Source organism: Trichomonas vaginalis, chromosome V (genome assembly GCF_026262505.1).
Source record: "Trichomonas vaginalis G3 chromosome V, whole genome shotgun sequence".
NCBI lineage: Eukaryota > Parabasalia > Trichomonadida > Trichomonadidae > Trichomonas > Trichomonas vaginalis.
This window is the reverse complement of record NC_067207.1, coordinates 19,631,879-19,651,363: the sequence shown is the minus strand read 5'-3', so window position 1 is coordinate 19,651,363 and position 19,485 is coordinate 19,631,879. Positions and strand designations below refer to the sequence as shown.

General features: G+C 36.3%; 10 protein-coding genes and 3 pseudogenes across 13 annotated transcripts, besides 1 other annotated feature; 7 read left to right on the top strand and 6 right to left on the bottom strand.

Moving 5' to 3' along the window:
- Nucleotides 1–880: 880 nt before the first annotated feature.
- Nucleotides 881–19,415: a mobile genetic element.
- TVAGG3_0366650 (uncharacterized protein) lies at nucleotides 2,844–3,245 on the top strand (the record flags this gene model as incomplete). The annotated part of the gene is made up of 1 exon (XM_051231597.1): nucleotides 2,844–3,245. One exon carries the CDS (start codon nucleotides 2,844–2,846, stop codon nucleotides 3,243–3,245), a length of 402 nt encoding a protein of 133 aa, XP_051101327.1.
- TVAGG3_0366640 lies at nucleotides 3,438–4,020 on the top strand (annotated as a pseudogene). Its single transcript has one exon. A coding segment is annotated over exon 1 (583 nt).
- Nucleotides 4,066–4,918, top strand: TVAGG3_0366630 (annotated as a pseudogene). Its single transcript has one exon. A coding segment is annotated over exon 1 (853 nt).
- On the top strand, nucleotides 6,393–6,656 carry TVAGG3_0366620 (uncharacterized protein; the record flags this gene model as incomplete). Its single annotated transcript, XM_051231596.1, has 1 exon — nucleotides 6,393–6,656. The coding sequence occupies one exon, from the start codon at nucleotides 6,393–6,395 to the stop codon at nucleotides 6,654–6,656; it is 264 nt and encodes an 87-aa protein (XP_051101326.1).
- Nucleotides 6,706–7,395, bottom strand: TVAGG3_0366610 (HNH endonuclease family; the record flags this gene model as incomplete). The annotated part of the gene is made up of 1 exon (XM_051231595.1): nucleotides 6,706–7,395. The coding sequence occupies one exon, from the start codon at nucleotides 7,393–7,395 to the stop codon at nucleotides 6,706–6,708; it is 690 nt and encodes a 229-aa protein (XP_051101325.1).
- On the top strand, nucleotides 8,865–9,443 carry TVAGG3_0366600 (uncharacterized protein; the record flags this gene model as incomplete). Its single annotated transcript, XM_051231594.1, has 1 exon — nucleotides 8,865–9,443. One exon carries the CDS (start codon nucleotides 8,865–8,867, stop codon nucleotides 9,441–9,443), a length of 579 nt encoding a protein of 192 aa, XP_051101324.1.
- Nucleotides 9,473–9,673, bottom strand: TVAGG3_0366590 (uncharacterized protein; the record flags this gene model as incomplete). The annotated part of the gene is made up of 1 exon (XM_051231593.1): nucleotides 9,473–9,673. One exon carries the CDS (start codon nucleotides 9,671–9,673, stop codon nucleotides 9,473–9,475), a length of 201 nt encoding a protein of 66 aa, XP_051101323.1.
- TVAGG3_0366580 (organellar and viral DNA polymerase type B) lies at nucleotides 10,543–11,484 on the top strand (the record flags this gene model as incomplete). The annotated part of the gene is made up of 1 exon (XM_051231592.1): nucleotides 10,543–11,484. The coding sequence occupies one exon, from the start codon at nucleotides 10,543–10,545 to the stop codon at nucleotides 11,482–11,484; it is 942 nt and encodes a 313-aa protein (XP_051101322.1).
- On the bottom strand, nucleotides 11,929–12,375 carry TVAGG3_0366570 (protein of unknown function, DUF4106 family; the record flags this gene model as incomplete). Its single annotated transcript, XM_051231591.1, has 1 exon — nucleotides 11,929–12,375. One exon carries the CDS (start codon nucleotides 12,373–12,375, stop codon nucleotides 11,929–11,931), a length of 447 nt encoding a protein of 148 aa, XP_051101321.1.
- TVAGG3_0366560 (uncharacterized protein) lies at nucleotides 12,838–13,290 on the top strand (the record flags this gene model as incomplete). The annotated part of the gene is made up of 1 exon (XM_051231590.1): nucleotides 12,838–13,290. One exon carries the CDS (start codon nucleotides 12,838–12,840, stop codon nucleotides 13,288–13,290), a length of 453 nt encoding a protein of 150 aa, XP_051101320.1.
- TVAGG3_0366550 (uncharacterized protein) lies at nucleotides 13,767–15,002 on the bottom strand (the record flags this gene model as incomplete). The annotated part of the gene is made up of 1 exon (XM_051231589.1): nucleotides 13,767–15,002. The coding sequence occupies one exon, from the start codon at nucleotides 15,000–15,002 to the stop codon at nucleotides 13,767–13,769; it is 1,236 nt and encodes a 411-aa protein (XP_051101319.1).
- TVAGG3_0366540 (uncharacterized protein) lies at nucleotides 15,034–15,831 on the bottom strand (the record flags this gene model as incomplete). Its single annotated transcript, XM_051231588.1, has 1 exon — nucleotides 15,034–15,831. One exon carries the CDS (start codon nucleotides 15,829–15,831, stop codon nucleotides 15,034–15,036), a length of 798 nt encoding a protein of 265 aa, XP_051101318.1.
- Nucleotides 15,836–16,366, bottom strand: TVAGG3_0366530 (annotated as a pseudogene). The gene has a single exon. A coding segment is annotated over exon 1 (531 nt).
- Nucleotides 19,416–19,485: the final 70 nt, after the last annotated feature.

The following is a 19,485-nucleotide window of genomic DNA, read 5'->3' as shown; positions in this document are numbered from 1 at the left end:
CATTTGCCAAGCATAAGAAAGAGTTTTGGCGCCAGAAAATGAAGCATGAACAATAATAGCATCTTGGTCGAAAACATTTCATATGTTCCATTAGGGTTTTCGACTTCATAAAAGTCTGGGTGTACTGGATATGCTGCAGGCTGATTTAACATCCTCATAAATCTATACCATGCAAGTTGTTATATTTTGTAGAAATATAAACGTTTTCTCCAAGGTCTTCTATTCTATTGATTTTAACAGTTGCATTTTCCTGTCATAAATAATATCGAGATGGTATTCTCCTTCGTCAATGTTATACTGTTTTGCATATTCGATATAGATATCGTTTATTTTTTCTTGAAAAGCTTGAAGAGTTGTTTCTAAGTTTACAAGCAAACTAACTTGTAAAAGTTTTCCCTGTTCAAATTTCTCATACATACGTTTTTCTTTGTTATAGTATCGAACTTCAAAACCGACCGTAAATGGGAAAACCATGTATGGCTTCTGAAATGAACTTCATTCTACGAAAGCCAATAGCTTTTGTGACAGATGGTCTCTTAGCCATCTTAATGGGTAGTCAAAACGATAGCCTTCATGCTTTACGTCTCTGTCTCAAACTTTTGACCGACATTAGTAAAAAGTTCATCTAATGGTTTAGTTGTAGCAACTCTTGAATTTTCTTTTTCTATTGAAAGCATATTTTATCTAGAATAAAAATGTCGAAAGATATGCTTCCATAAGAGAAATACAACACAACCGACAACTCATTATGCAAGCTCTAAATAAGAACACAACAAACTTTTCAAACTATTCTAAGATATCTGAGTCATTGAAAGAAGGAAACTTAAAACTGACATTAAACCCTTTAACAGATGAGTTTCTGTTTCAAGACAAGAAGAACAATACTGTCTGTATAAATCCAACAAAAGGAACTTTAAACGAGAAACCTATAAATGAACTTCTTTTGAAAGCAGATGTTGACAACAAAGCTGACAAAGAATATGTAGACGATGCAATAGCAAAAGAAGAAGAAAGAGCTAACAATGCTTATGCAACAAAAGAACATACTCATCCTGAACTAGCAGACAAAACATATGTTGACAATAAAATGTCAAGTAAAGCTGACAAAGATGAACTCGAAGCAATGAACAAAGTTTTGAAATCTCATAAACACAACATCTCCGATATAAATGAACTTCAAGCTACATTAGACAGTAAAGCAGACAAGAACCATACACATAAATCCTTCACTACTGTTAGAGCAGACGACATAATACTGAACTTTGACCTTGGTTCAAGTGCACCTTTAGAGAATCCGAGTACAAGCGTAAAAGATACTCTTAACAATTTAGATAAGAGTTGCAGGAATTTCGAAGATCATGCCAGAAACTTTGAAGCATATGAACTACCCGCAATGTTAGATAAGAAAGCAGACAAAACAGAGCTTCAAACATTAAAGACAGAAATACTTCAAACATTATATCCTATAGGCTCTATTTATACGTCAATGAACTCTACCAGACCAGAAACAGTTCTGGGTTTTGGAACTTGGACTCAAATAGTCGACAGGTTTTTGTATTGTGCAAACTCTTCAAAGGAAACAGGTGGAAGTAAAACGATTTCAGGTGAAAATTTACCTGCACACAGTCACTACATAGATTTAAGTACATCTCAAGCAGGTTGGCATAAGCATAGATATTGGGATTGGTCAGGAATGACAAAAGGTAAAGGATATGATGTTAAAGACAACGTTAAGTTTGCTATAAATTGTTACTGGAGTAACACTGAGGGAGGAGGAAACCATACACATCACGTTTCAGGATATACGCAAACAACGGGACAAAGTAAAGAATACATGCCACCTTACATGACAGTTTACGCATGGTATAGAATGCTTAGTCGTCATTTTCAACTTCTTTAGCATATTCGTCAGGAGTTGTCTTATATTTGTTAGGAACTGTCTTTGAAAGTATACCACCTTGAACTTTGACAAGTTTGAAACGAGGTCTGACAATAGTAGTTTTATCTTCTGCTTGCAGTGTGTACATTTTGCCATGTTTGCCTAAAACTTCATAATATTCTCTTGTATACTTTCTTCTATTTTTACGAACACGAATGTGAGTACCTGTCGGGTTCCCATTGTTGTCATAGTCAATAGTATTTTCATATGGGTCGCGTTTAGGTATTTCTATTTTTACTTTGTCACCTTTCTGAAGTTTGAAGCCCGGCATTCTTTCTTGTTTGTCTCTTTTGACTAAATTATTAAATATATAGTCTTTCTCTAAGTCAGGGTTGTTTTTCATTTCTTCGGGGGAGTGGTTTCCCAAACCTTTTTGTTTACAGGTATTGTAAATATTTAAAACTTGTCTCATCTTTGCCATGGAGAAGTGTCTATATTTGTCGTCATATGACATTTCATTTGCTTCACCACCTTGTGGTTGGTTTAAGTCTCTTAACATTTTTATACAACCGTCAATGACACCAAGAGCAGAATGGTTTTGGTCGACAATGAAATATTGGTTTACATTTTTTGAACGCAGATAGTTTTTAATATCATCTGATTTGAAAGAACTTTCACAGTCAGATGTCAGTTTTGTTGGATGGTATTTGTCAACGAATATTGTCAAAGCAGTATCTAAAATATTTTTGGACCATAATGGTATGGCTTCACAGTATCTTGTGTTTTGACCAACAAATATTAACCAGTATGGTGGTCCATCTTTCTAACTCTCGGAATGTTTTCCAAGATATCCATAAACCAAGCATTTGGTGTTGAACTAAAGATTTTTACATGAGTGCTTTCTTTGTCGCTTTAGAAACATAGGGGTCCTTGTTTGGATTCGTCATTTTTTATCCTATAAGAAATGGGTTTATTTGGCGCATTAGCAGGAGTTGCATCCAGATTTTTGCCCGCAGTGGGAACAATAGCCAGAGGTGTATTTGGAGTTGGAAGGAAGATTTTGAGTACATTAGGTATACTTAAAGAGAAAGCACAACCTATTATACAAACTGTACAGAAAGGTTGGGATGTAGCACGAGATGCAACAAATCTTATTCCAAATCCTGAAACAAGAGGAAAAGTTCAAGGATGGATGGACAATGTAGGAAGACAAGCAGGAAACTATTATAACAAAGCAAATGACTACTATAACCAAGCAGGACACTATATGGACCAAGGTGAAAGATTCTTTAACAGAGGATATAACCATGCACAACAATGGGTAAACAATAACCAACCTCAACCGCCTCAAACGTGGGGAATGTAAAGTTTTTTACTGAGATGAAATGAACAATACAGCATTGAGACAAATGGGTTCAAGATGGATTTGTCGGCTTCCAGCAGTTACACCACGTGTTTGTCAAGTTCTTCCTATACCTCAGGAAGTTTTAGACCGACTTAAAAAAACAACAACAACCAGTTGAAAACAAACCAAACTAAAATTTTTTACTGAGATGAAATGACCGAAGAAGTTGAAACGGTAGATTTGACACCACAAACAAAAAGTTCAGAACCATTGTCAAAACCTGTCAAAGAACTTACAGATGAAGAGAAAAATTCAATAATAGAAAGTGCCAGGTCTGGAAATACAAACCCTAACTACAAAGTCACTTTTCATAAAAATGGAACGGCTAGTATCTCAAAAAAGAAACAGACTCTCACAAATAAAATATTGAAGTCTGAAGGAGCTTTCGAGACAACAGATGGAAAAGTTTACTTCACTGACCAACAGTTCATTATAGAACATCTCATTGACTTAGAGTCGAAATATTCTAAACTTTACAACAAACACAAAAAGTTGAAAGGAAAACAAAAACAAATGGCATATGATATTTATGAAGATGTTGACGACACAACTGTTCCTGCAAGTGAAGTAAAGTCAGAGGAACCGAAAAGTGACGAAAAACCGATAGAAGAAGAAAAACCAAAAACTGAAGATAAACCAAAACCAAAGTTTAGTTTAAACTAAACCAAGTCAACCTTCATTAGCTGGTATGGGTTGGCGTCAAAGACTTATGGCAGCAGGCGGTTATGTAAAGTAAAGAAAAAAATATTTTTTTATTTTTATAAAAATGCCCCCATATAGAATGGATAGAAAATCTGCTAGAATAAAAGCAGAGTTGCAAAGATATGGTTGGAGAGTTTCGAAGAATTTTAAATATAGGAAGGGAAGACCCATAAAAGTCTATGACAAATTGTCTGGTCTTCGCTACGAAATGGATTTGGAAACAGCACGTGCCAATTATCCAAACAGACTAGAGAGGTTAGAAGAAGAACGTCTTATGGACATGCCTTTCGATGTTAGTGAACCTCAAGTTGAAGGACACGACGGCTTTGCCAGATTCTACTGGAAACATGACGAACAATTGCATCCTTTGAGAAGGAAAAAAGGTAGTGCAGAGGATGGTCATGCTCCCATGGAAAGAACAAGATATGCATATGAAAAGTATCGTGAAGTTAGAAGTCAAATTACATCTGGTCGAACCTTTACAGTAAACTTTGACGAAGGAAAGAACAAAGAAGGCTTCATGGGTGTACTTGCTGCCAATACAAGACGGAAATAAGAAAGGACACAATCTCAGATTGACCATAACAGATTTGGATGGTCACATTTACTATGCACATGGCAATGACAAACAGCCGCAAAACTTCTTGACGCTTTCAAGACTACAAAGAGAGAACAAATGGTTGACTCCGACTCAGACATTTTGAATGCAATTGAAGGAATTGCAAGTGTCAAGTTCGAATGGTACCAACCTAACCCTCAAGCAGTCAGACAACATGCTGGATACTTCCCGTTCATAAATAAGTCTGACATTGACTTGACAAGGTATGGAATTTACAATTCAATTGAAACAATTGTCAATGAACCTTGTATTCTTACATGTCTCAGGAACTCTGGTCTTGTTACAGATGAGAAGATGAAGTATCTTGAGTCATGTGTGAAGACAAGGTACATTCTCAGAGGTCAATTGGGCAAAAATTGCACCGTTGGCAAATGTCAATATCCGAGTCAACATACCTACAGCTAAAGGTTCTTCACATGACGACTATGTTGTTGAGTTCAATTTACCATGGTTGAAGATTGTAATTGTCCACAACCACTTCATGTTGAACGAAAGTCTTACAAACCCATTGTTCGGAAAAGGCAAGTGCAACATTGTCAGAGCTGTAAACATTCTTTTCGAGAAAGGTTTGTTGGAACCAATTCCAGATGACAAGCTGACAGAAAGTTTTGTACCAAAAGACGAAACAAACTTTCATTGTTAGCAAGACCAAAAGTTGTTCCAGACAAAGTTCTAGTACAAAAGAAGTACACAGTTCCACAAGGGGTTGGATTGTTCGGATACCAACCTGAACCAGAAGAACTTCCAATGAGGTTGCAAGAACTTCAAGATGCTATAAACAAACTTCCATTGAGACATCCAATTGACGTCAAATTGTATTGGAGAGCATCTGAGTTAGGTCAGAAGGTTTTATATGAAACAGGTTGCTTCGACGATGTTTATGAGATAACAGGAGAAGTTTCTCAGAAGATAAGAGACTCACTTGAATTTCCACAAACTGGACCAATTGGTTGCGACAAGTTCGACTCAAACGAAAAGATATACTATGTCGACCTTAACGCTGCATACATGAGGTTTGTCCAATATATTCCGACTGGAATTCCAAACGAAGATGGTGAGTTCCCGGGAAGGAACTATACAGTTGGAAAAGTCATACAACAACTGTATGATATTAGGAAAGCTTCAAACCCCAAACTTGCAATGACACTCAAATTGCTTATGAATTCGACATGGGGATATTCCATTAAGAAACCTCAAGAGATGAAGAGTAAACATTATGAGAAGGTCGACAACTTTGTTGAAAGGTTTCTCCTTTTGTTTTGAAGTACGAATTCACTCAAGGTCAAAGTGGCTTAGTAACCACATTAAAACCTATTGTCGAACATTGGTCTTACCCTCAGTTCGCAAAAGCAGTCCTTGACAACTACAACAAATTCTTCTCCGAAGTCAAATCGAAAGTTGTGGTTTACTATGAGAACATTGACGCACTCATGACGAACGAAGAAGGCTATAACAAACTCATTGAAATGGGTTTAGTCGGTGAAAAGATGGGTCGATTCAAATTGGACAAAATTTTCACCGAAGTTCATGTCCTCTCCAAGCGTAAGTATTGGGGTATACTTGAAGACGGCACAGAAATAAAACATTGCATGAAGTAAAAAATTTTTATATTCCTTCCTAGCTAATTTCCGTTTAATTTCATGGTCGCCCTCGGAGTCTTTGAATCGGACAGGTCGAGTTACACCATTCTTGGTCTCAAACTCATATATAACCTGTTTGTCTGTATTTTCGTCGACTATGGCACGAGACACGAACATTGACCAAACGGACAAAAAGTGTCATTTCGGATGGTCAAGCAGCCAATCGCATTCGAGCACTTCGAAGAAGCCTTACGTTCCAAGGGAGAGGGTGTCTGGTGCAAGGCAGAGGTCATGAAACTCTACGAGCAGTACATCCTCAATGCCTGGGAGGACAAATCGTCCTTGGATTGGCAATTCTACCAACTCCTCTGGGACGACCTCCTACGCAACTGGGATAAAGAAAGAGCCCAATTCAAAGGTCGGGAACTAATTTTGCAAATTACCCTTAATTTAACATACTTATCCAAATAAACACCTAAATTTACTTGGGGTTTCCCCCTAAAATAAAATTTTTTTACTCTTAGAACCACTCGAGGTTCTCCTTACGGTTGTTGAGCTTGTCACCGTCAATGTGTCTGACCCTCGTCTTCTTGTCTGGATTTGGAACCCATTGCATACCGACAAGCCTTCCCATGGAAATTGAACCGTAATTCCGAAGGTTAAGGTTCAAGTGTCCCAAGTTGTTGAGGACTGGGGTAAGAACCTTGCCGGTCTCCCTGTTGCGGATTTTGTATGGGTAGGGTTGGGAAATTTCGTAAGCGTCATCGGCAACAAGGGTTGCCCAAACTTCCTCTTCTTCGTGTTTCTCTTCTTCTTCTTCCTCTTCTTCCTCTTCTTCCTCGACAATTCCTTCTTCAATTTGGTACTCACGAATTACGGTGTTGGAGGTTCTGTCCTTTCCGAGTACCTTCCAGATGGTGTCAATCTCTTCGAAGAAACGGTAGATGAGTCGGGCAAGGTTTTGGTTCTCTATGTTGTATTGGCGCAAGGTTTCCGCGAAATCGTTCAGGACTTTCTTATTGGAAGCTTGGTTCGTGAGGACTTCGACTTTGAGATTGGTTATCTCTTCCATAAGACTACTTTGGAGAGTCTTAATGGTGTTTGACAGATGAGCGTTCAATTGGGCAATTTGAATTTGAACTGGGCGCTTGTCTGGCAACCTTGAAAGGACATCTTCCATTGAGTTTGGCTTCGGTGCTTGTTCGGACATCGAAAAAATGAAGTGGTTTGAGAATGACGGTTTTACTTCAAAAAGCTTGTTATGACGGTTAAGTCATACAACAAGTTTAAAATAATATCTTGTTCTTCTTCTGAACGTTTGTTGTCTCTTCCGATAAAAGTTTGGAACATGAGAACCAAAAAACGTTTTTTGAGATTGCGGAAGAGTTCAGGCAAACGTTCATATTCCGGATATGTTGGGAGCAGTTCGAAACATCTGAGCTGACTTTCGGACAAAATTGGGACAATGTCAACAAATTCATCTTTGGTCGGACTGCTTGAAGGTAAGTCCCTTACATGTAAGTAGCTCTGGTAAAGTCTTCTCATTTCTGCTAACTTTTGGAGTATAGCTTCGTAGTTTAGAAGTTTTAATTTTAATTGTCTTATTCCACTCTTGACATCTAAACGGTAACTATCCATGAGGTCAAGAGTAGCTTTGGTAGCTTTAAGTGGAGCTATCTGTTCCTTGACTCTGCAATTTTGGTTGCAATTGTGATTTGAGCTCCTTCAAGTTCGCCGTCTATGTCGTTCTCAACGTCTTCAACTATGGCTTGAAACTCTTCATCGGTCCATTGAGATTGGTGTGGACGAATTTAACTTGCTTCATTCAAAAAATGAAAAAATGTTTTTACTCTAAACGTTAAGGTTTACTGAACTGGTTGGATGTCGCCTTCACAGGTTATGTAGAACGGCTGACCCGAGAATGAAGGAGACCCCTGAGAATTTGGTTCATTCTTGGGAAAGGGTTCTCTCTGTTTGGAAGTTGTATCCAAGGACGCTTTGCAAAGAACTTGAGAAGAGCTTCTTTCTTTGCTTGCTTTATGTCGTCGTAGGCTGTCCCGTCTGTATTTGAATTGGAATTCCAGTCGAAGTCTCGAGATTCAAGGCAGCCCTTCCCGTTATCCAACCGTTAACAAGCTTGCCTTTTACATTCTGCCTGAGGAAGTCTTTAACAAGCTCGTTAATTTCAATTAGGTAAATTGCCTCGTCGGTAGGTTCGACCTCGACCATTGCTACTGTCAGAAAAAGTACTGCTACTGTCAGAAAAAGTACTGCTACTGTCAGTAAAAGTATGCTACTGTCAGTAAAAGTACTGCTACTGTCAGTAAAAGTACTGCTACTGTCAGTAAAAGTACTGCTACTGTCAGTAAAAAGGAAAATTTGAGAGGGTTTTCGACGATAAAGTACTGCTACTGTCAGTAAAAGTACTGCTACTGTCAGTAAAAGTACTGCTACTGTCAGAAAAAGTACTGCTACTGTCAGTAAAAAGGAAAATTTGAGAGGGTTTTCGACGATAAAGTACTGCTACTGTCAGTAAAAGTACTGCTACTGTCAGTAAAAGTACTGCTACTGTCAGAAAAAGTACTGCTACTGTCAGTAAAAGTACTGCTACTGTCAGTAGCAGTACTGCTAGTAGCAGAGATTTTTATCGTTGTGGTCCGACGGTGAAGCCACAAACGAATGTCCGACGTCCCACCAACCCAGTCCATTCCCAAACCAGAGGAACCTAAAGAACCACAACAGTCTCCTCAGCAACCTCAGTTCCAGCAAGTACCTCCGATTTACTACCAATTTCCACCTCAAGGTTACTACCCACCACAAGGCTTCCCGAACTACCCTCCTCAGCCTATGCCTTACTTCCCCAACCCTTGGATGTTCCAGCAAGCTCCACCCCAGCAATTCCAATCTCAATCCAAATCGAAGAGAGACCAAGAGTTCGAAGAAGGTCTGAACCGCTTACGCAAAGATTATGCCACAGCCCCTATGGAAGATGACAGGCTTTCAGTCTCTTCCCTAAGGTCGACCAATTCGACTCGTACCACAGATTCGGTTCGTGACCGTGAAGACTACCTCAAGCAGTCTGAGAGACTCTTCATCCTACAATCATTTACAGTTGGAGCTCTCAAGAACATGCGCAATTACGAAGGTCAGACACCAGCTGGAGACCGCAAAACAGACGTACTCGCAAGAGCCGTCCAGCTCGTCAAAACAAAGACTGAGATAGTCGACTTCATTCTTGCAGCTTGCCCATACAAGTAAAAAAAATAAACAATTACGAGTTAAACTTTTTATTCTTTCTTTTCTGAGTTGTTTAGAGCTGGTTTCTCTTGTAGGAACCTTTCGTACTCTTCCATGGTCATGTAATTGCGAATTTTGTACGCAATTCCAGGTTCGTTGTTTTTGAACCTTACGTATGTAACGCTTCCATCCTCCTCAGGGAAGTAAGCTGCTAACATCTGACCAAGTTTTCTCGGTGACTCGGAGCTCATAAAAATGTCACTTTTTAAACGTTAAGTTTTTAGTCTTATTTTACCCTTTGTTTACCCTTTGTTTGTCAAGGTAGTATTGGAGTGCAATTTCTCCAAATTCTCTGTGTCGGAGTTCTTCAGCATTTTCCAAGGTGTACCTGGAGAACTCAAAGAAGTTGTCAAGAAGATACTGCCATGCTGCTCTTCTGAGTTCGTCGGTATTTTGGAAGTGTTGCACCTTCGAGTCTTCTGACATGAAAAAAATGACACTTTTTCATTTTTTTGTATTTGACGAGAATGTCGGGTAGATGGTTAGATCTCACCTGTTTTTTCACCTCTTTTTTCACCTCTTGAATTTGTCATGACTTCTTCGTAAATGTTTTGTCATGACTTCTTCGTAATGAGTGTAAATGACCAAAAATAATGTTTAGGTGAAGTGGTGAGATCTCACCTGTTTTTTCACCTCTTTTTTCACCTCTTGAATTTGTCATGAATTTCCTTAAGATAGAAAAAATAAAGTTAGTTTTATTTTTTTATTTTGTATGTAAAGACATGATTTCAGGGATTTTTTTGACGAAGTGTTAGTCTTCACTTCGTCAAAAAATAACAGTTATCTAATGAAAAAGTGTCATTTTTTTGTATTTTTTTGTATGTAAGATATGATTTCAGGGATTTTTTTGACGAAGTGTTAACCTTCACTTCGTCAAAAAATAACAGTTATCTAATGAAAAAGTGTCATTTTTTTGTATTTGACGAGAATGTCGGGTAGAAGGTTAGATCTAACCTGTTTTCTACCCTCATTTCTACCCTCTTGAATTTTCATGAATTTTCCCGAAATAAAAAATAAAGTTAGTTTTATTTTTTTTATTTTTTTATTTTGTATAAAAGATATGATTTCAACAATCGGCACAACAGCAATACAAACAACTACAGCACCAAACTCGTTTGTTATGAATCCTACGTCAATGTTAGTAGAGATGAAAAACTTCATTCCTTCTTCATATACTTTCGAAACAAAAATCCAGAAGATAAAGCAGGAATTTTTAACAAGTAATTTAGACTGTACCGCACAGAATGAAGAAAATGAACAGTATCTTTATGAAATGCAGGACATTATTGACCATTTACCTAAACTACCTGAAATCCAACAACAAAAACTCACTATTCCTGAATTCGACGAAATAGAAGTCAAAGCAACTGACTCAGTAGAAATAAAGAAGTTCATACGAAAGGTAAACTATGAGTTTCTAGGATTTCATTGCAACCATAAGGTTATGGACAAAGATTGCGACATGGTATATAAGAATGTTTCTGACATATATAAATCGGGGGAGTTTAAGACCTACGACAACTTTGTTTCGTTAGTTGCAGAATGTGTTTGGGAAATAAGAGATGAAGATAGAAGAGGTAAGGTATGGAATGAACAAATAAGACCCGCTATGTTTGAGATGAAGAGAGCAATTGACGCTTTAGTTGTTTTAGCAGGTAAGGTTTCAGAATATAACGCAAAAATGAACCCGCAATGTTCTAAATGTAAAGCAGCAATGAGGAGATATAACTACTCAGTCAAAGAGATAGAAAGAATGAGAAACGACTATGCAGATTTAAAGAAAGAAGCAGAAAAGCCAGCAGAAGATAAAATGGATATGTTAGAATTTCTGAACAAAAACTATCCAACAGCAGAAGATTTCCTTCTATCTGACGTCAAGAAGAAGTATAAAGAAACTTTCGGTATCGTTAAAACATTCGATGTACTAAAAGAAGAAATAGAAGCTACGAAATTGTTTAGGATTTCAAATATACATCGTACAATTCATGTAAAACGCTTGTGAAAAAAAGAGGTGAGAAAACAGGTGAGAAAACAGGTGAGATCTCACCACTTCACCTAAACATTATTTTTGCTGAATTCAGCACAAAATTCTGAGTAAAATAATTTTTAGGGCTTGTGTCAAACCGTTGAGTTTTCACAAAATTCCAAAAATAACGTTTACCATGTAAAACGGTTGTGAAAAAAAGAGGTGAGAAAACAGGTGAGAAAACAGGTTAGATCTCACCTCTTCACCTAAACATTATTTTTGCTGAAAAATGACCAAATTTCATGAATTTCCTCATATGCTTGCTTCCCTCGGAAAACCGAGAGAAGAGATTCCGTATGAAAACAGTGAAGAACAGCGAGTAAGTAAAAAAACTCAGTCGCCAAAACTCTATGAAAATCGTGAAAAATAACAGAGTATTTTGACAACTTCAAACAAGCAGAGTAAATGAACTCTTTATTTTTATTGACTTTTTACAATTTGAACTTTGTTTGCGTAGATATGAATTCTGAAAGAAGTATGAGGGTCTTGTATGACTTTATACTTCTCCCATAGTTCATATCTGTCAAACTTACCTGCCATGGACTCTTTCATAAGTTCCATGAAATCGTCTTCGGACAATCCGGGGAAAAGTATTATGTCAGTAAGTATTCTTTTAACATCCTTACTTAAACTCTTTGCTGTCTGTACACATATTACGACTGAGATGTTAAAGTGTCTGAGCTTCTTAAGAATTCGACACATGTCTTGTTCTCTATTCTTTAACAAAGGATGAGAAGCAAAGTCATCTAAGATAAGAAGACATCTATGAGGGTACGTTTTCCAATCGTAAGATTGCAATTTCTTCGAAATGTATTCTATCTCTTTCTGTTTGTTTCTGAAGTGTTTCTTCTCTAATATTCTCTGCATTTCCTCATTTGGGTCTTTAAACTTAGAATTTATATACTCATTTATAGCATTATACTTCAAAACTCTTCTTTGGTACTTCTTTATACAATCCAACAACTCAGAGTCTTTTATACATACTAACTTAGACTTCTTTATAATATCTTTGAACGAATTGACGGTTTGGTCAAATTGACCAGAAGTACTACAAATAACAACTAACTCATAGAATGGGTTCTTCTCATCTAGTTCTTGTTGTTGTGCAGCCATTTTAAGATAAGTGAAAGTCTTACCCGACCCAGGTGGTGCAATTAGACCTGTTATACCATTCTGAGCAAATAAGAACTTGTCATGTATAGGTTTTATCTGAGCATTTTCTAACTTCCTCTTGTTCTTGTTTAAAACATTCTCAAATTTTTTGTCAATGTCAGCAAACTTTTTTTCTAACATATTTTTAGAAAAATTAAAATTTTTATCTTTTAGAAAATGTCTAGCGATTTCGCTATCTATATTCGAGACAAACTTTTCGACAGCAAAACATCTGTCGACCATAAAATCTTACATAGTGTAAACAAGAAAGGTGAATTTGTTCTAAAGTTCTGTTTCTGGGAATATGACAAGAACCATAAAACATTACAAAGAGCAGTCTTAAAATTTGTCAATGACAGACTTGTTGACAGAGATGACACCGATTGGAAAGATGAAGTCCAACAAAAGTTCTTAGAATGCAAAGAAGACACATGCGCTGTTCTTGAAGATGAAATAGAAAACAGAATAGATGAGCTATTAAAGGACAAAGAACTTTTACATAAATATAGTTGCGCCAAATTTGACATAACTCCACCAGAAAAGAAGAAGAGAGAAAAGAAAGAAAAGAAAGTAGAAGAAGAGAAGAAAGAACCTGAACCAGTTCCAGAGAAAAAGAAATTTGACATGTAAAAATAAAATTTTATTTTTAGAACATTTCTGGGTCAATGTCAATGTTCTCTTCCTCTTTAGGAGCAAACACTGGCTTAGACTCTAAAATCTTTTTACCCAATTTACCTTGAACTTCAACTATCTTAGACTCATAATATTCATAGTCGTCTGCTTTCTTTGGTTCATAAGGTATAACAAGTTTGTATGCTTTGCCTTCTTTAAGGTTTGAGAACCTTCTGTCAAAACTTTCTTTGACTGCTAACAAACCTTCTATGTCTAAGTCTTCAAATTTCGCACCATTTTTAGTCACAATATAGCAAACTTAACTGGTTCGATGTTCCAAACTTTGCTGAATGAAGACTTTTCAAAATGGTAGAAGTAAACATTCAAATATGTGAATGGGTCTAGTTCTTCTTTAAGTCCTGACATGTACTTATTTACTGAGATGAATTTTGCCATCTTTTTCTATCGGATAAAAAAAATATTTTTTTTAAAATTTACTCATAAAAATTTTTCTTTGTATATACACCATTCTGTACGTCTAAAAGACTTTTGACATTTGCCAAGAATGTTCGTTTAGACGCTGTCATATAACCATATTCTTGACAATATTGTTTATATTCATCATATAAAGACCTTTCATCTAATGACACAAAGTCAGTTTCATCTATGAACAGTTCATATACACTCTTGTTTGCTTCTAACAATGTTTGTCTCTCTTCGGTATGTGGAATTTGTCTTGGATTGAACTTAGAAATATCTAATGTCATGAAATATGAGAACAAGTGGTTGTAAAAGTCAGATGTCAAAGTTTCTGCTAAGTCGTCAAAATATTCTGTATCTTGCATATGAGAATCTGACGTTCTGACAACTACATATCTTCTGTCAGAACTTTCTAACTTCATCGGAACAACATTGTTTGAAACCATAATGAAGTTTGCAACATTTTCACAAACTCTTTGGTCTTTATACTTTCTTTCAACAACTCCAACTTTGTCTGTTATAAGACTCTTCAAAGCATCTGAGTTCAAAACTTTTGTTGTATCTATACTTTGAAGTTCATTGCAAACTATAAGTTTCATATTCTCTATTGAGGAGTTAAACTTGCCACAGATGTTTTCTAAGTTTGTCATATTAGGGTTCGAATAACCTTCTAACAGTTTGCATAAGATATCTGTAAAGAATGTGTTCTTACCAGTTCCTTGTTTTCCAATTATAATGAGAGCAGTTTCATTTTTAGCACTTGGATGTTGTAAGATGTTTGCAAACCAACATAAGATATACTCATAAACCTTTTCGTTTCCATTGCATATAATTTCTTTGACATGGTCTAACCAAGCTTCTATAATATTTTCTTTCCATTCTACTTGTTCATATTTATATCCAGTGAAGATAGAATAGAAGTTTGGAGAAGGTTTATAGAACTTTATACCTCGAACTGAAAAATCTTCTAACTTTGACAATAAGATATCCCAAGCATCTAACATCTTCATGCCAACTTGTACGACTTTTATTTTCTTAAGTTTCTGTCTACATTCTTGTTCTGAAACTATTGTTGCTCTTGGTTTGTTAAAGACAACATCCCATTCTTTCATAACATAACATTCTGGGGCAGAGTCAACATAAATGACTAAACGTTTCAAATTCTCGACTGCTTTGTTATAGTCTCGAAATGGACACATATTTCTGAATGCTTGGAAGTCATAAAAATCTGAAACATCTATTCTGTACATTTTTATAAAAATAAAAAAAAATATTATTTTTTTATTCTTGACTTTGTTGTTCCATTTGTTGCATTTGTTGTTCTTGAGCTATTTGTTGTTGAAGTTGTTCTTGTAATACAATACTTTCACCAGTTGCATCTTCCAATTCGAAACTTTCTGCCGTCATTGACAAATACATAGGACATAAAAGTTTTACAGGAACAAAGTTTGCGTCAACTAATGTCAACGTTATACTTGCCAAAGTGTTTGAGTTCACTAAGGTTGAAAATTCTGCATTCGAATGAACAATAGGCAAACCAGCAGAGAAAGTATTGTTTATACGCATAAGTATCTTTTGGTCATAATAGTTTCTGTCGACATTCGAATAACACTTTGAACCTAAGTTTGAAACAATATATAAGATTGGTGTGCTTAATGTCAATGGAATAGACATTCCTTGTATGACACCTTTTCCTGTTATAGGAAACTGTTGGTAGTAAAAACCAGAAATAAGTTTTGTATTATAGCTCATATCGTTTATAGTAAACTCAGTCGGACATCCAAACATAATGAAACCTGCTCTAGTTGCAGCACATGTTACACCCGTACTTAAAGTATTAAATAAGTCAACAAAACCTGTTGGTGGTATATCTGAGTAAGTATCTTCAAAGGAGTATTTTTTACCATTCACAACAATAAAGTCTCCTGGTGTCAAAAGAGCAAAACAGGCTTTAGTCGTCATTGTGTTTAAAGTTAGTTTACAATACCGTCCTTGAGGACTTTGTAAGTTTGTTGTTATAGAATTATATGACTCAGGGTTTTTAGTCGTAATAGTATAAACCATTATGTCTTCTGCCATTTACTTAGCAAATAAATTTTAATGAAATGTTGTGGTCGTCAAATATTTTTATGACGTCTGGGAAACTATACTTTAAGTTCAACGTTTCACCTCCTTTCATAACGTATATCTTGTCAATGGCATTATATGAAACACCACAGCAACCAATGTCGGGTTCTATTTCTTTGATGTTTATATCGTCTGCCTCTGTCAAAAGTTTCAATAGTTCTTTCAAACTTCATGAGGTGCAATGACATATGAGTTCACTTTTACAGGGTTGTGTTCGACCAAGTTTAACATTATACTTAAAGCTTGACAAATCTTCTCCTGAGTTTGAAGTTTGTCTTTCAGTTGTTGGTAGTCGTTTCGAATATCTGCAACAGAACTTAAGTCTCTGTTAACTTCAGGATATGTTGTCTTTTACAGGAACAATTGTTATACCATCTTCGTCTTCGTATGGTTTCCCCACTTCAACATCTCTGTCTTTGACATTGACAATAACACTTTGACTGTTTGTTTGAGTTGGTGAATTTAACTTCACATCTGCCACCGCCATTAAACCTTTTGAAACACTTACGCTTCTATTTTTCGGAAATGACATTTTACTTAGAATAAAAAGATGGACGTATTCGGATATCTTATTGAATTGAAGCAGAACAAAGTTTATACTCACAAACAATACAAATACATTGACAGAATAGTTCTTTACACAAACAATGGAAAATGTTATAGAATAGCAGTCTTTGCTGAACCTAAATATTTTCATAAAGCAAAGAAAGTTGGTATAACTGAAATGGTGAAAGTTCTTGAAGCAGACAAAATATAACTTCAAAACTTACAGATATTACTAAAGGTAAGTTTATAATAAATATTATGTCAAAACTGGCCGTACTGTCAATATTTGACGGAGAGAAGTCAGTTCAAGAACAACTTACTGACCTGCTGCCAAAAATCTGCTCGATGGAAGCTGTCGTTATTGCCAATCTGAGGAGCCCCAGCAGGTTTCATCGAACGAATCTTCAAAAGAGCATCTTCCGTGAAAAGTGCTATTGGTTTTGTTAAACTTCTTTGCTCTCAGTTCATCTGGACCGTCTCTGTCACCAGTATATTGTATTTGTACAGTACCAACAGTTGAAATACCACCCATAAAGTCTTCTGAGTCAGCAAATGGAATGCCAAGCCAAAAGTTTGAACGGTCTCCATTTGTATATTGAGTTTTTTGACCTCCTGTATGAGTCCATACTTTACATATGGCATAATAGAACTTTGCATTTCAGGGTTAATGGTTGTTGTGAAGTTGTTGTTAAAGTTCATAGCATCTAATGTCAAGTTGTGACCTCATATCCTCAACTGTAGAATATTCTTCTCTTGGATAATATTTGCCACTATGTTTATATGATATTTAATACCGGGGTTGTAGAAACAAGAATAGTCATTTATAGTTCGTCTGAACAGTACAAACATAGTATCTGCATGTTTCATTGCAGTTGTTAAAGCAATATCTGTTCTTGCACCTGGGTCAGCACTTTGGTTTCCAACTTCACCTGCAAAGTCTTTGACAGATATTTGGTTGTATAGGGAACATAAGTGGAACTGCAATATATTTGGCAGCTAAAGCATTTGAAATATCTGGGTCCAACATATAGACTGCAAGTCTGCTTTCTATTCTCTTGCATTCAAATTTTTTCGCATGTAAACTTAACTGGGTCCCAAGCAGTTCCAGCAGCATTGAAATAATAGTTTACTTCATTGTTGAAGTTGAGAAACCAAAGTCTAAGTCAACTTTGTCTTTGCAAAAGTCACAGAACTTGGCTCCACCAGTTCCAGCTACAGTAATGCTGAATGGGTCTTGTGTTGGTGCAATGACTAAGTTATTTTTGCTTGGAGTAAGTTCGATAGAAATTTTTCCTGCCCAGTTTGGCAAGTATCTTAAAACCTGAAGATGAGGAAAGATGACAAAGGAACTCTAAGTTTCAGTTTTACTTTAGTGGCAGCAGTTCCATCTGAACCAGAAAGGTTAACATAAACTCCTGGAACGTTAGGGTCAAGTCTTCTTATTTTTCAATTTTGCATACTGGTCTGTTTGTTTCTTAGCTTGTGGTTTACTGAGTTTCTCAAAGCGAACCATTCATAGTTTGCCCATGTTACTGTTTGAACTAAGTCAGAGTTAGAATATATCTTATATCCCATGAAAACTTCTGGAGCATATTGGTATCCGACATAGAAAATTCCATTGCAACCTTTCTTGTCAGACAACTTGGCAGAAGGTTTTATTTCAATATCTTGTTCCACGTATAAGAATGAGTTGTCAATAAAATAATATGAAACCTGTCGCAAGCAATATCTACTGTTGTTGAAGAACCTTCTCCAAACTCACCTACGTTTCCATAAGAAACAGCAGTTGTATATTCGTAAGTTCCAGGAACTATTTCTGACCTTCTAATGGCATTGTCGCATTCGTTATACCATTCGGAAACATTTCCGTTCATGGCATCCAAAACTGTTGCGTTATATTCTGAGCGGCGTACATTTCATATGGGTAAAATATAGAATAGTTGGATTTATATATCATAATAGAACCCACTCGGACCAAGCTTTACTTTCTTCCTGACTGAGTTTTTAACTCTTCTTTTTCCTTCATTGCCACTACTTTCACTAGATGAAGTTACTTCTTCACTACTTTCACTTTGTTCTACTCTTCTCTTCTTCTTTGGTGTCGCTTTTGGTAACTTGCCCTCTGCTTCAAGTTGTTGCATCTTTGCCTCATGTTCACCTAGTATGTTGTAAATTTCCCATGTCCTTTTTGCCTTTGGGCTCTGGTCGCCCATCTCAGGTAACCTATATCCTAGAAAGATTTGTCATAGTTTGTATTTGAGTCTTCGCGTATTGTTTGCATGACTCTTTCCTGAGTTTCCGCTCAAGCTCTTCAAACAGAGCTTGTCCATATGGAATAAGCTCGTTTCCAAATATATGTTTTTGTAGCCATTCTGGTTTTCTTTCCATGTTACCAATAATATCTTTTGTGAATGGGAAAGCTTTTACCAATGTTTCAGTCTTGCGTCATTTATTTCTGTAGTTGGTTTTATTTTGTCAAGGAACATGTTTTTCAATACTAACATTTCATTTGGTACTGTCCATTTGAGTTTTCTTAAATATTCATCCCTTCTCAGTTCATTGTCTGCAAAGTAAGTTTTTATGACATTTTGTAAACTTTCGTTTGCAAGGTCATGTACAATAGGTTCTCTTCCTTCTATCTCCCTAACTTTCTTTCTAAACTCTTCACCAAATATACCATCTCTATGGTTCTGTGTAGTTCTTTGAGATAAATGTTCTAGAACGTCAGGTGTTATATTTCCATCAGCCATGTTCATTTCATACTGGTTCAAAATATCTGCATGTTTCATATCTTTCAATGGCATTAAAGCCGCGCTGAAAATACCAGCTATATCTGGTTCACCATTCACTTCCATTGCGTCTACAACTTCTTGGAATTGTGGTTGTAAGTTTATGAACCACCTATCCGGATTAGCTTTATGACCCCATCTCATTGTAGTTCCATAGTCTGCAGAAACAAAAGTAGGTTTGTTTCCATCTTGGTTAGGTTCTGAATGAACTTTAAACAATGTTTCATTTCTATATGTTTTGGTGAAATTTAACCTTTTATTTTCACCGAGT